We start from the raw sequence: 13280 nt of genomic DNA on the forward strand, positions 1-13280 counted from the left end.
TAGATACATGGTGACACATTTTACTTCAAATAATAGACGTATTGAATAGTTTAGACTCATAACTGTAATCACGTTATACATAATTAGATACAGGGTGATGCTTTTTACTTAAAATAATAGGCGTATTGAATAGTTTAGACTCATAACTGTAATCACGTTATACATAATTAGATACAGGGTGACACATTTTACTTCAAATAATAGGCGTATGGAATAGTTTAGACTCATAACTGTAATCACGTTATACATAATTAGATACAGGGTGACACATTTTACTTAAAATAATAGGCATAGTTAATAGCTTAAACTCATATCTGTAATCACATTATATATTATTAGATACAGGGTGATGCTTTTTACTTCAAATAATAGGCATATTGAATAGCTTAGACTCATATCTGTAATCACGTTATACATAATTAGATACAGGGTGACACATTTTACTTCAAATAATAGGCGTATTGAATAGTTTAGACTCATAACTGTAATCACGTTATACATAATTAGATACAGGGTGACACATTTTACTTCAAATAATAGGCGTATTGAATAGTTTAGACTCATATCTGTAATCACGTTATACATTATTAGATACAGGGTGACACATTTTACTTCAAATAATAGGCATATTGAATAGTTTAGACTCATATCTGTAATCACGTTATACATAATTAGATAACAGGGTGACACATTTTACTTCAAATAATAGGCGTATTGAATAGTTTAGACTCATAACTGTAATCACGTTATATATTATTAGATACAGGGTGATGCTTTTTACTTCAAATAATAGGCGTATTGAATAGTTTAGACTCATATCTGTAATCACGTTATATATTATTAGATACAGGGTGATGCTTTTTACTTCAAATAATAGGCGTATTGAATAGCTTAAACTCAAATCTGTAATCACGTTATACATTATTAGATACAGGGTGACACATTTTATTTCAAATAATAGGCGTATTGAATAGTTTAAACTCAGATCTGTAATCACGTTAAATATCAACTAAATCAGGTTTGAACTTTTCTCCTCTTGTAATAACTAGAATTACCACAATAGACCCAGATCTGCCAGGATATTTATTTTACAGATACAGGTTTTCATTATTCATCTCAAATAATAGGTGAAAAAAACAAGATAGACCCAGATCTGCCATGATACTATACATTTACAGATACCAGTTTACACTATTCAAATCAAATGATAGAACAGCAAGGATCCATTTCTGCCATGGTACTGTACATTTACAGATACCAGTTTACACTATTCGTATCAAATGATAGAACAGCAAGGGTTTGCCATCACAGTAACATTAACAGATTCAATTAAACCTTTACTGAGAGACCACTCATTTGGCCAAAACCTTTCTTGAGAGACCACCCATTTGGCCAACAAAAAGCAGTTGCTAAAAGCATATAATTGCTCATAACAGATTTGTGCAATATGGCCTGTTTTCAAGGTTGAAGTTCAGGATGGAAAACAAATCTTAATTATTGTACAAAGTCATGTATTCTTTATTTTTAGTAAAATATTCTTCATTTTAAAAACATTATATGGCACTAAAATACTTAGATTAAAAACATAATTTTTATTTGAAGTTTTGTAAAGTGTATATTGGCATTATAGTGAATGAATTGCAAAGTTTTGGAACTATAAGGTAGCACTTACTTACCTTATCCATAAAGTGTAAGGTAGTCTATGATAACAGTTATTAAATAATTTATTTATGACTGTCAGAAGCAAAAATCAAAGTCGCCTGTTGTATAAATAATAAATGTATCCACTCAATAAACAAAAGAATGTAACAGATGAGCTAAGGAGAACATATGATGAGATATTTGATTATGGCATGTATGGCCTTGCATGTGGATTTTAATGACTTAACATCAGTTAAGCAATAGATTTCACAGTAACTGCAGAATTAATTTATCTGTAAAAAGCAAAAGTTTAATAAGAGAGAATAGCATTATGTTATTCATCCTATTATTCATTTATCTACTGTAACTCCACAGTCAGACGATTTAAGGTAGCACACAGTCAGACGAATTAAGGTAGCACCCGCTGCAGTGAAAGCAGGGTGAGAATATCTCTCACTATGACATTAATGGCATTGTGTGGGTTTTCACAACAGATCAAATGCTGCAAACCTTATAATGATCTGTCTTCATGATTGCTAATCTTTCAATGACAGAATGGTTAATCGTAATAGGATCACTAGGGAACCACAGTTGTTGTTTACAACAAGTACATAAGTGTGGCATATGGTCTTTGTCATACCACTTGTACCTGTAAATCTATCAAAAATGGTCGCCAGTCTCAGCTTTTCCCCTCTATTTTTTATGTATCAATGGGTTAAAACATTCAGCGTTTCGCATGCAGACATTACTTAGCAGTTGTAGTTACGACAAAAGATTACATAAAGTCAGTAATTTTTATATCTGTTTTTGCGATGCATTTATTCACAGTAGTGTTGAAATGCATATTTTGCCTAAGAATCACATACAATCAAGTGGTCACTCATGACAGTGCATTAATATAAGAAAATCAGTCTGTGCATAATGATTGTGGTTGTAAATGACCATTGATCACTCATAGGTTGCTTAAATCAGATTTGACTGTACAGGTTTACACTACTCAAGTCAAATGATAACTCATAAACACCATAGTCCAAAATCTACCATCACAATATACATTACCAGATATAGGGTTCACACCTTTCAAGTCCAGTAAAAGAAAAAGCGAACAGGGCAGTCCCACATTTGTCATCACATTATACAGTACCAGATACAGGGTTTACACCATTCAAGTCCAGTAAAAGGACAAGTGAATAGGGCAGTCCCACATTTGCCATCACAATATACAGTACCAGATACAGGGTTTACACCATTCAAGTCCAGTAAAAGAAAAAGCGAACAGGGCAGTCCCACATTTGTCATCACATTATACAGTACCAGATACAGGGTTCACACCTTTCAAGTCCAGTAAAAGAAAAAGCAAACAGGGCAGTCCCACATTTGTCATCACATTATACAGTACCAGATACAGGGTTCACACCTTTCAAGTCCAGTAAAAGAAAAAGCGAACAGGGCAGTCCCACATTTGTCATCACATTATACAGTACCAGATACAGGGTTTACACCATTCAAGTCCAGTAAAAGGACAAGTGAACAGGGCAGTCCCACATTTGCCATCACAATATACAGTACCATATACAGGGTTTATTCTATTCAACTCAAATAGTAAGAACAATGAACAGCATTGAGCCAATACAGCATAGTCAGTGCACAATGCAATGTCTGATCTGGGATATAGTTAGCAGCTATAAACAAAAATCACAGTCGTTTTGCTACTTGAGGTCATTGAAAACACAAATCATATACAATACAACCTGTTTTGAAAGACCATCCATTCTGCCAAAAAAGTATGGTCTATCATGGCAGGTCCCAATATTATATAATAAGTAAATATGTGCATGGAGACCACAGTCTCTTATATACTGTCCCTTAATTTCAATACCTTTTCATCTGTCTTCATTAGCATCTGCCATTTACATCCCCCGTTGATCGGGAAGCTTTATTTTTTACCGTTGCTTATCATTTTTCATTCAGCTATTTGGTTTTTGATATCGCTGGTCGATATAAAACTTTTTATCATTTTTACATAATCATACATATAACCTTTTGTATGGCACTAAATAGCCTAACAGTGCTGGTGTGCCGTAAAAATAACAATCAATCAACCACAGTCTCTTGAGAGGTTTTGCTGTATTTCATTCACATCGTGAGCAAAATTTAGAAGAATTGAGGTATATGCATATTCGAGGTGGAATTGGATAGACTATTGTTGTATTAAAAATCCTGTTCTTGAGCTCAGTGTGATGCACAATTTTCTAGCTTTTATTAACAAATTATTAGTTTATTGAACTATGACTTTATTTTAGCCTGTCTTGGTGGAAACTCGACACAGCAATCATGCTTGTGCTTGTCTGTCCATCTGTATGTCCATCCATGTCCTTGATTATCTTGAGTGTTTTGGATGACACGAAGAACATTCAACATATTGATGAAAGCTTTTCCGTAGAATTAAGGTGTCTTGAAGTTTCCTATGATTTTCTTTGCAGTGGTAGTTGGTGGTTAATCTGTTTACGAAAAGGAACCCTACTAATTTTTATTTGTAAATCCATGAGATACCGAAGTGATGGTTGCTACTATTTTTTGATTTACTTATAAAAATCCCATTTGATTTAGACAAATTTTGTTTAGCTCCAGATGCTTTGCAATACATTTGCAACCAGTATAGGTATTTTTCAATAGATTTGTCAATGCAACAAAAATCAGTACTATTGTTTGCAAACAAGGAGATTTTTATCAAGTCCAAAAGATTTTAGGGCTTTAAACATGAAATTTTAGTTGACTCTGTAGAAAGCTTGTTCCTGAACTAAGCATATTAAAGCACATGATAGGGTCTTCTGTTCACACACACACAGATACAGACACACACACAAGGTGAGCTATTTGACAGAGCTACAGACATGGGCAGTACACATCACTGGCCACACAAAACCAAGTTCTACTGCAAGCTGGCAAAACCAGAAATGTGTTATGTCTCACTGGTTTTTTCTAACTTTGTCAAACACCCACAATCCGCCCAAATTCAATCAAATATAACAATGTAATTGCAAATGAAAACTATTGCAGTTACCAACCAGAGTTGTTCATTCATTAGTCCATATGCTACTCCACAAAATGATTTCCATGTAGTATATCATTGCACTAGTGATAGCAGCACTTGCCATATTTCCAGGACAGAAAATATAAATTTCAAGAAAGTCATGAATTAGAAATTTCCTGATGTCACTACCCACTTCATTAGAACTGTACCAATAGCCTAGCCCTGTTGTACTGAACAGCATTGTACCATTGCCTACCATATTATGTATTCCAAATTAGAACTGATGAAATTTAAAACTTAACCGTATAAAATATATTAACTATTTATTGTCAATTTCATATGGCATCCATTGATTAAATGTGATAATAAAGTAATAACATCAAATGAGTTTATGTTTCTATTTTCTCATGCATAAAACTTATGCACTTAGGGTCAACAGGTCACCTCATTGCCCTCTTTATCATAATTCCTAATGTACAGTATAAAGAAAAGCACGCAGCTCAAGACACTCATTGCACAATTATTCCAACACGTAAAAATTGTATATTTTTTCTTGATTATTTTCCATTCTAAGAGCGGCATATATAGCTAGATTCTGCTTAGATAATTATTAAGATTTTCATAAAAGAGTACAAAACCTTATGACCTTTATATAGAGTGAGAAGCAGTAATAGTAGTTGATGAATTGTTGTTGTTGTTGTAGCGTTTAACGCCATTTTTCAGCACATGATAGGCTATACATGGCGGCCAGTATTAATGGTGGAGGAAGAACCCAGGAAAACCCCAGAAAGAACCACCGACCCACGAGAAGCTACTGGCAAGCTTTCTCACATACCCACATTGGCTGAATCCGAGATTCGAGCCCACACAGACAGAGGTGAGATGGCAGTGATCCATAACGGAGAGCGCTTTAGACCACTTGGTCACTACGGGGCCCCCAGTAGTTGATGAATACTGTCTTTTGAATCTGCTGAATAAATTACAAGGTTGCAGGGTTATTTTAATTTAATTGGAAAAAATGGGTGAGAAAGATATTCTGTATTGGTACCAAGACAAGGAAATCCCAGTCTCGGGGTTACATTATCAGTCTCCCCACTTGACAGTTGATATGATCCAGTTTTACGTATTTTTATATATGCCAGTGTCATTGATCCATATGGCATATGCATTTTCCATGCCAATTATTCATTTAAGATTATAACAAGAAATTATAACAATTTGAAGCTATGACATCATCTTGTTTATGTCATGTTGTTTATATCATTGTATTTAATGACATAAACAATAATGTTGAATTAAGTTTGAATTCAGTCTGAAGAAGCAATAAAGCGAAACCAGTCATATTCTATGTGTTGGAATTGTTTTACACACACACACACACACACACACACACAAGTAATGAGTAGATAGATTGGTAGACTGAGTGTTTGGCAAATTTATTTATATAAAAAAAGGAAAGTACATGTGATAAATGGAGGTAAGGTACATTCAGCTCCAGAAGTTACTGGTCACTATATGCAATAATTGATAGTTCATGTCCGGTCACAGTTAGCTGCAGGGAAAATATCTAGAAATTTTCAAAGGGACTGAAAGATCATGGTCTTTTGGGGCATGTGGTCTCTAGACTAGGTTTCAGTGTAATTCAGTTGCATTTATGAATATTTATCCTGTTTCTCACAACAATACCTTTTTAGATCACAGTTAATAAATAATATCTGTGCTTATTCAGGATGTTGATCACAGTTAATGAATAATATGATCTGTGCTTATTCAGGATGTTGCTAAAGGGCTGCAGGATCTACTGGACTATGACGGCAATGTGGAGGAGGATTTTGGAATCACCTTTCAGGTATGTAACAATGAAGCCCTGTTACAAAGACAATACGTATTCAGAGGACATGTGTTAAGGAGCAGTACAGAGTTGCTTAGAGTCAACAAAATCTGATGGTTAGGGATATATGTCTCTTTCAGGTATCCATAGGTGAAATTGACTGTAGGCGTTGTCAGGGGACACTACAAAGCTATCTAGGGTTTCTCCTTAAATCGATGTGGTCATATCAGAGCTGATCAGGGGAAGAAATGCCTCTGAAAGTTTTTCTGATTTTCTTTTTTTTCTTTTTGTCCTACAACACATTTCAAAAGTGATCAGTGCATCAGGCAGTGTTTTAAGGACAATGCCAACTAATTTCATTATGTTCCTAATATTTCTGACTGATGTATACAGACCCAGAAATGGATAATTTCCACCACATCTGCATTTCATTTACATTCTGCTTGCATTCCATTCATGTTTTAATTTCAGCTATTACCTAAACATTTTTCATCTTTGGTCTCAGAATTGCATTCCGATTTTGTAAATTATTGTTTCCTTTCCTTTTTTCTTTCATTTTGCTTAATCTGAATGAATTGGAAATGAATTTATCGAAGTCAAGTTTAAATTCTCATTTTGCTTTTGTAGCTTGTCTTATTAAAAATGTACTCCACCTTGTCAGATGCTTGACTTTGCAATTTCTTGGGCGGTGTCTGTAACCCATGTTGGTACCTCAGTTCATCTGTCTCATCATCTATCTGTATGTCCGTTCACTCTTGATTGTCCTCAATATTAGAGTTTCTTTTTACTTTCATTTTATCTCTTTATTCGCTATAATATACAGGCTCAGTAAAGAGGGTATTTTGTATATCAAATAAAAGCTTGTATTAGGACCTCTATATTCTTTATGATAATAGCATATACCTATTGTATATCAAATAAAAACTTGTATTAGGTTCTCTATATTCTGTACACTAATAGCACATACTTATTGTATATATATTAGGTCCTCTATATTCTGTACGCTAACAGCACATACTTATTTTATATCAAATAAAACTTGTATTAGGTCCTCTATATTCTGTACACTAATAGCACATACTTATGGTATATCAAATAAAAACTTGTATTGGGTCCTCTATATTCTTTATGATAATAGCACATACTTACCGGTACTGTATATCAAATAAAAACTTGTATTAGGTCCTCTGTATTCTGTACGCTAATAGCACATACTTATTGTATATTAAAAAAAACTTGTATTAGGTCCTCTATATTCTGTATGCTAATAGCACATCCCTATTGTATATCAAATAAAAACTTGTATTGGGTCCTCTATATTCTGTGTATTAATAGCACATACCTATTGTATATCAAATGAAAACTTGTATTAGGTCCTCTATATTCTGTATGCTAATAGCATATACCTATTGTATATCAAAGGAAAACTTGTATTGGGTCCTCTATATTCTGTATGCTAATAGCACATCCCTATTGTATATCAAATAAAAACTTGTATTGGGTCCTCTATATTCTGTATGCTAATAGCACATACCTATTGTTTATCAAATGAAAACTTGTATTAGGTCCTCTATATTCTGTATGCTAATAGCACATGCCTATTGTATATCAAAGGAAAACTTGTATTAGGTCCTCTATATTATGTGTGCGTAATACATACTTATTGTATTTCAAATAGAAACTTGTATTGGGTCCTCTATATTCTTTATGATAATAGCACATACTTGTATTTCAAATGGAAACTTGTATTAGGTCCTCTTTATTCTGTATAATAATAGCACATACTTATTGTATTTCAAATGGAAACTTGTATTAGGTCCTCTATATTCTGTATGATAATAGCACATACTTATTGTATTTCAAATGGAAACTTGTATTAGGTCCTCTATATTCTGTATGAATAACACTATTGTATTTAAAATGGAAACTCGTATTAGGTCCTCAAAAGTTTGTATGCATAGCACATATTGTATTTCAAATGAAAATTCGTATTAGGACCTCTAATTTCTGTATGCTAATTTATTGTTTCTAATTACAGATATCAACCAGTGAGTTTGATACAGTGAAAACACATGATTTGAAGCCTAATGGTGCTAACATTCCTGTAACAAATGAAAATAGAAAAGGTAAGCCTCACTCTGGAAATTATGCTCTAATAATACAGTACTTAATTCTGTATTAAATCATTGCAAATTAGGCACCCATTGTGTTTGAAATAATACAGTTTTGAAAATAGTTTTATGAAAAATGTACTCTGTGATATTAATTTGGATTTATTACAGGGATAAAATAAATTAGATTATTTTGCATGCAGGTATATTTTCCCCAGTTAATTTATTTCAGATCCATCTATTTGCAAAACATGAAGTTGGTCTACCTAAAAAGAAATTTGAAATTTTACCCAACTATATTGATTAAAAAAAATTCAAGCAAATGTAATTATTTTTGTTAAATTTGTTTTTCATTCAAATGCCCCCTCGTCATTTTCCATGTAATCAGTATGAGGAGAAATATAACTGTTACAGATGTAATTTGTATACCATTTTCTGGATTGCGTTTACTGTGCTAACTTAATTCTTCATTAGTAACGATCTTTCTCAGTCACAACTGATAATCTAGCTATTTATGATAATAGTTGGATGAAATTAATGAAATTATCATTTGACCTCTCAGCACAGCGTATTTACATTGATTTGTTAGGTACCACTTTTTAGTTGTTGGGTACCAGTTTTGTTTGTTGACTAATTGTTTGTTGGGGACTGCTTTAATTTGTTCAGTAACACTTTCAGTTATTGGTTACAATTTCTGTTTGTCGGGTACTACTATTGGTATTACTTTTATATGTTTTGTACCTTTTATTTGTTGTGTACTATTTCTGTAATGTTACATTTATTTGGTGGGTATAATTTTTATTTGTTGAGTACTGCTTTCATTTGTTGGAAATTACTTTTATTTGTTGGGTACTTCTTTTCATGTTTTCATTTTAGCCACATACAGATTTTCCCCTTATAACATGTCTCATGATAACATGATTCTGTTTATGACTTGTTAATATTATGCACCCCATCACCAAATTCCACCAATGTATCAGTGTATGGGTTGAGAGAAAACAAGGTGAAACATAGTTATTTATCATTTTTTTTCAAAACACCATTATGTAACATTTTTATATAGCCCACTATAACATTGGCTTATTACATTATTCTCAGTATATAATGACTTGTTATGGTTCTCAGTATAATGCAGCTTAGCATCAAACATGGTCAGCAGTTAGGGACCCTGACTACTGCAAGGGAGAGCTGTACCATAAATTTATAGAACTACAAAAAATAATCCATCTGTGGAAATCAATAGGACCATTGAGCAATCAGAGAGGTATCCGTGAATTGAATAGTTTACTATATTTGGTTTCAGATGTCATCATGAATGTTATCCGGTGCTACAGCTGAAAGTATTTTAATGCAATCAGCCTGAAAGCTGAATAAAGAGAGTTCATTTTACGTGGGCTTTAGTTATTTTATGCTTTTCTTTTCTAGGGCAGTAGACTTTTGTAATGTACATTTTTTTTGTTGTTGCTAAGTTGGTATAACCCTGGAGGGATGGCTGCCTATGACAATCATGTGATACTGTCATCTGTATTGTAATTTTCAATCATCATTTTTTTTCCCAAAAATAATAAAAGATCTTTTAGAAAACATTAAATTTCTTTAAAGCCAGCAAAAAATGTTTAAAACAAATTGCTGAAATAGCAGGTGCCCAGAGATAGCAGGCATGTTGAAACCTGCATTTAAACCATCTTTCAGAAAACATTCTGCAAAAGATGAAAAAAGGTACCCATGAAAATAAATGAACTAACAGAATTGTGCTTACATTTGTAATGGTTCATCCAGGTAGTGCCTGGTTTAATAAGCAAAATGTTACTCATTGACCTATATGTGAATGCAGGAATGTTCTCTAGATTTCAGAAATTACTGATTGGTCAGCTTGTAGATGAATACTTTCAATTCTATGTTCTTGATTTTCAGAATATGTGGATCGGTATGTGAACTGGATTCTGAATGAATCCATATACCCACATTTCCAAGCTTTCTATCATGGGTTCCACACAGTGTGTGCTTCAAATGCTCTCATTGTAAGTTTTACAGTTTATTTTGTTTTATGAATATATTTGTTTTTACTTTATCTCCTTCTCTACATTCAATAATATTTAAAATGGAATTCCCAAGATTGGCAAAGTAAGAAAAGGAAAGGGAACAATGAAAGAAAATAGTAAAGACAAAATCAGAATTCTTTTTTGAGACTTTAAATTAACAACAATAATACGATGTTAGCTGAAGTGCAGATGTCAGTGGAATGCAAATACAGTGCAGATAAATATATATGAAGTGCAAATGAAAGACAGATTTAAAAAAATTGCCACCTTCAGGTTCTATATACTTAGCCCAGCTTTTCTCATCTCAGTTAATTAGCACTTGCTCTTCATTAATTTGGCTGCATTGTATTCCATTGTCAAAACTAATCATAATCTGGCACAGCTTGATTTAAAAATACAAAATGGAAGAGAACTTAATTCAGTCAGTAAAATAAATTCACTTACTTTTGACTGCATGCATTCAAGTACTTTTTATATTATATGCATTATGTACACTGTGATATGGGTGGCAATACAGCACATCCTTTTGCCAAAAAACTATCAATATTTCCCATACTGTTTATACTTACTAATAAGTCAAATCCAACTGCAAACAAGATAGACCCTGATATTTCATTATATATTGCACTGGCAGATCAGGATCCATGTTGTTTGTTCTTCTGATTACACCAAACCAAATGCATAAACCCAGATTTGCCAGTACATTAATTGACATCAGAAATGGGTCTTTGCAGTTTGCAGTTAAACTAAAAGTGAGAAATATGGAATGTATTTTGTTTTCATTTTTTATTGTTCAACTTCTCAAAAAGTATGCATTGATGCACATGAACAGTAATGCAGATGAACAGTAATGCAGATGAACAGTAATGCACATGAACAGTAATGCACAGTAATGCACATGAACAGTAATGCAGATGAACAGTAATGTAGATCTACGTTTGTTGGGAAGAGCTTAAAGTCACTACTTTACTCTGAAAAGCAATGATGCAGAAATCTTTTCTTAAATGCCAGTAATGTCTTGAGTAAATATCTTTTAGTTTGGGCTTTGAGAAATAAAGGACTATTTAGAATCAAGAAAAACCTTCAGTTATACATCATGTAAAATACTCAAGTATAGTGTGATAATTGATATTTGTATGAATTAACAAGTAATGGTCATTGTAATGAATTAACAGACATGTATCTTTATTTTATGACTTGAAACTGGTCATAGCTACTTCAGTATGAGTTTCTTAAACATATCAGTGAGTGACCTCTGTTTCGAAGTGAACAGGAAGTGCATCACATGCAATAAAATATGTGTACATTTAAGATGCAGTATATCATAAAAAGAAAGACTTGATAAATGTTTTCAGATGCTGCGACCTGAAGAAGTGGAAATGCTGGTATGTGGTTGCCCCAAGCTGGATATGACAGAGTTAAAAAAGATAACTGTTTATGATGGTTATCATCCACAGGATCCCATCATCAGGTAAATCAAAAGCCATTAATCATTAGTTCGATACAGTTCCCTCATTTGGGCATTGGTTGTAAACAAGATCTAATAACTTCTTTGAAAAATCTTGATGGCTGAGTTAGTTGAATGTGGTCTTTGTGATAATAGAAATTGGAAACCCAATACTGTGAAGTTGGGAGGACAAGTTCATACATGAAAACAATGTACCAGAATAGACACAGATGCAGTTTGTTTATGTAAAAGAAAACAACATTCAGAGACATAAAATGTGGTCCTCTGATAAATCTTCTTACTCGAATCTAGTGATACACTCATTATGGATTAATTTATTTTGTTCAGATTCTGACATTTTTCTGCTTGCCATCTTTTTCTGTAATAAAGTTCATTTCAGTATTACAAATACTTGTATTAAAATTCATTTCAGTATTACAAATACTTGTATTAAAATTCATTTCAGAATTACAAATACTTGTATTAAGGTTCATTTCAGTATTAAATGTGTATATGATATAAAATACATATGAAACCCTTTTCAAACTTTCTAACTAGAAATTTCTGGGATGTGGTGCTGAACATGTCAACAGAGCTGCAGAAAAAGCTGCTGATGTTTACGACAGGAAGTGATAGAATCCCAATAACTGGGATGAGTGACTTGAATTTTAAAATTACCAGAGCTGAGGGAAGTGAGCTGTAAGTTCATTGTTCATCTGTCCTTTTCCTAGGGCTTTTTTCTCATCAGATTGTGACCTCTAATTTATAGAAATCTCAACTGTGTAATCATAGATTTTGTCAATTATTATTGGAAGTTTTACTATCTGTAAATGTTAACCTATATGTCATCATATGAACAGGAATAATTTCCATCCTGGAAAGGATAGTTATACAATAGCAACAGGTAAGTATTGCATCAATAAATTTAGTTTTACAAGTCACACCCTCCCTCCCAGTACAAGGTTAGTGTTAGGACTGGTTGGCTTGGTGTCAGGATAAGGCGTTTGGGTGGGACATCATGCTACACGTCTGTTGCATGATGTCTCAGTGCTAGACATCCTGTAAACGGTTTGGTCTAACTAGAGCACATCCCATTTGAGCGCCGCTCAGTGAGGCGCTGAAATTTTTTTCTCTCATTAGGGCTAATCCCATTAGGGAGCAAAAAAGCCTCACT

General features: G+C 33.2%; 1 protein-coding gene across 1 annotated transcript in view; it reads left to right on the forward strand.

Annotated features, from left to right (window-relative positions):
* Window positions 1-13280, forward strand: part of LOC149795586 (putative E3 ubiquitin-protein ligase HECTD2) — a 108977-nt gene that overhangs the window by 77315 nt on the left and 18382 nt on the right. Inside the window, exons 15-19 of the mRNA XM_089965422.1 lie at window positions 6450-6524; window positions 8545-8632; window positions 10532-10638; window positions 12015-12130; window positions 12665-12805. Coding sequence (XP_089821548.1) covers window positions 6450-6524; window positions 8545-8632; window positions 10532-10638; window positions 12015-12130; window positions 12665-12805 — 527 coding nt within the window. The remainder of the gene's footprint in view (window positions 1-6449; window positions 6525-8544; window positions 8633-10531; window positions 10639-12014; window positions 12131-12664; window positions 12806-13280) is intronic.

Source organism: Sinohyriopsis cumingii, chromosome 7 (genome assembly GCF_028554795.1).
Source record: "Sinohyriopsis cumingii isolate HCF-2022 chromosome 7, ASM2855479v2, whole genome shotgun sequence".
Lineage (NCBI taxonomy): Eukaryota > Metazoa > Mollusca > Bivalvia > Unionida > Unionidae > Sinohyriopsis > Sinohyriopsis cumingii.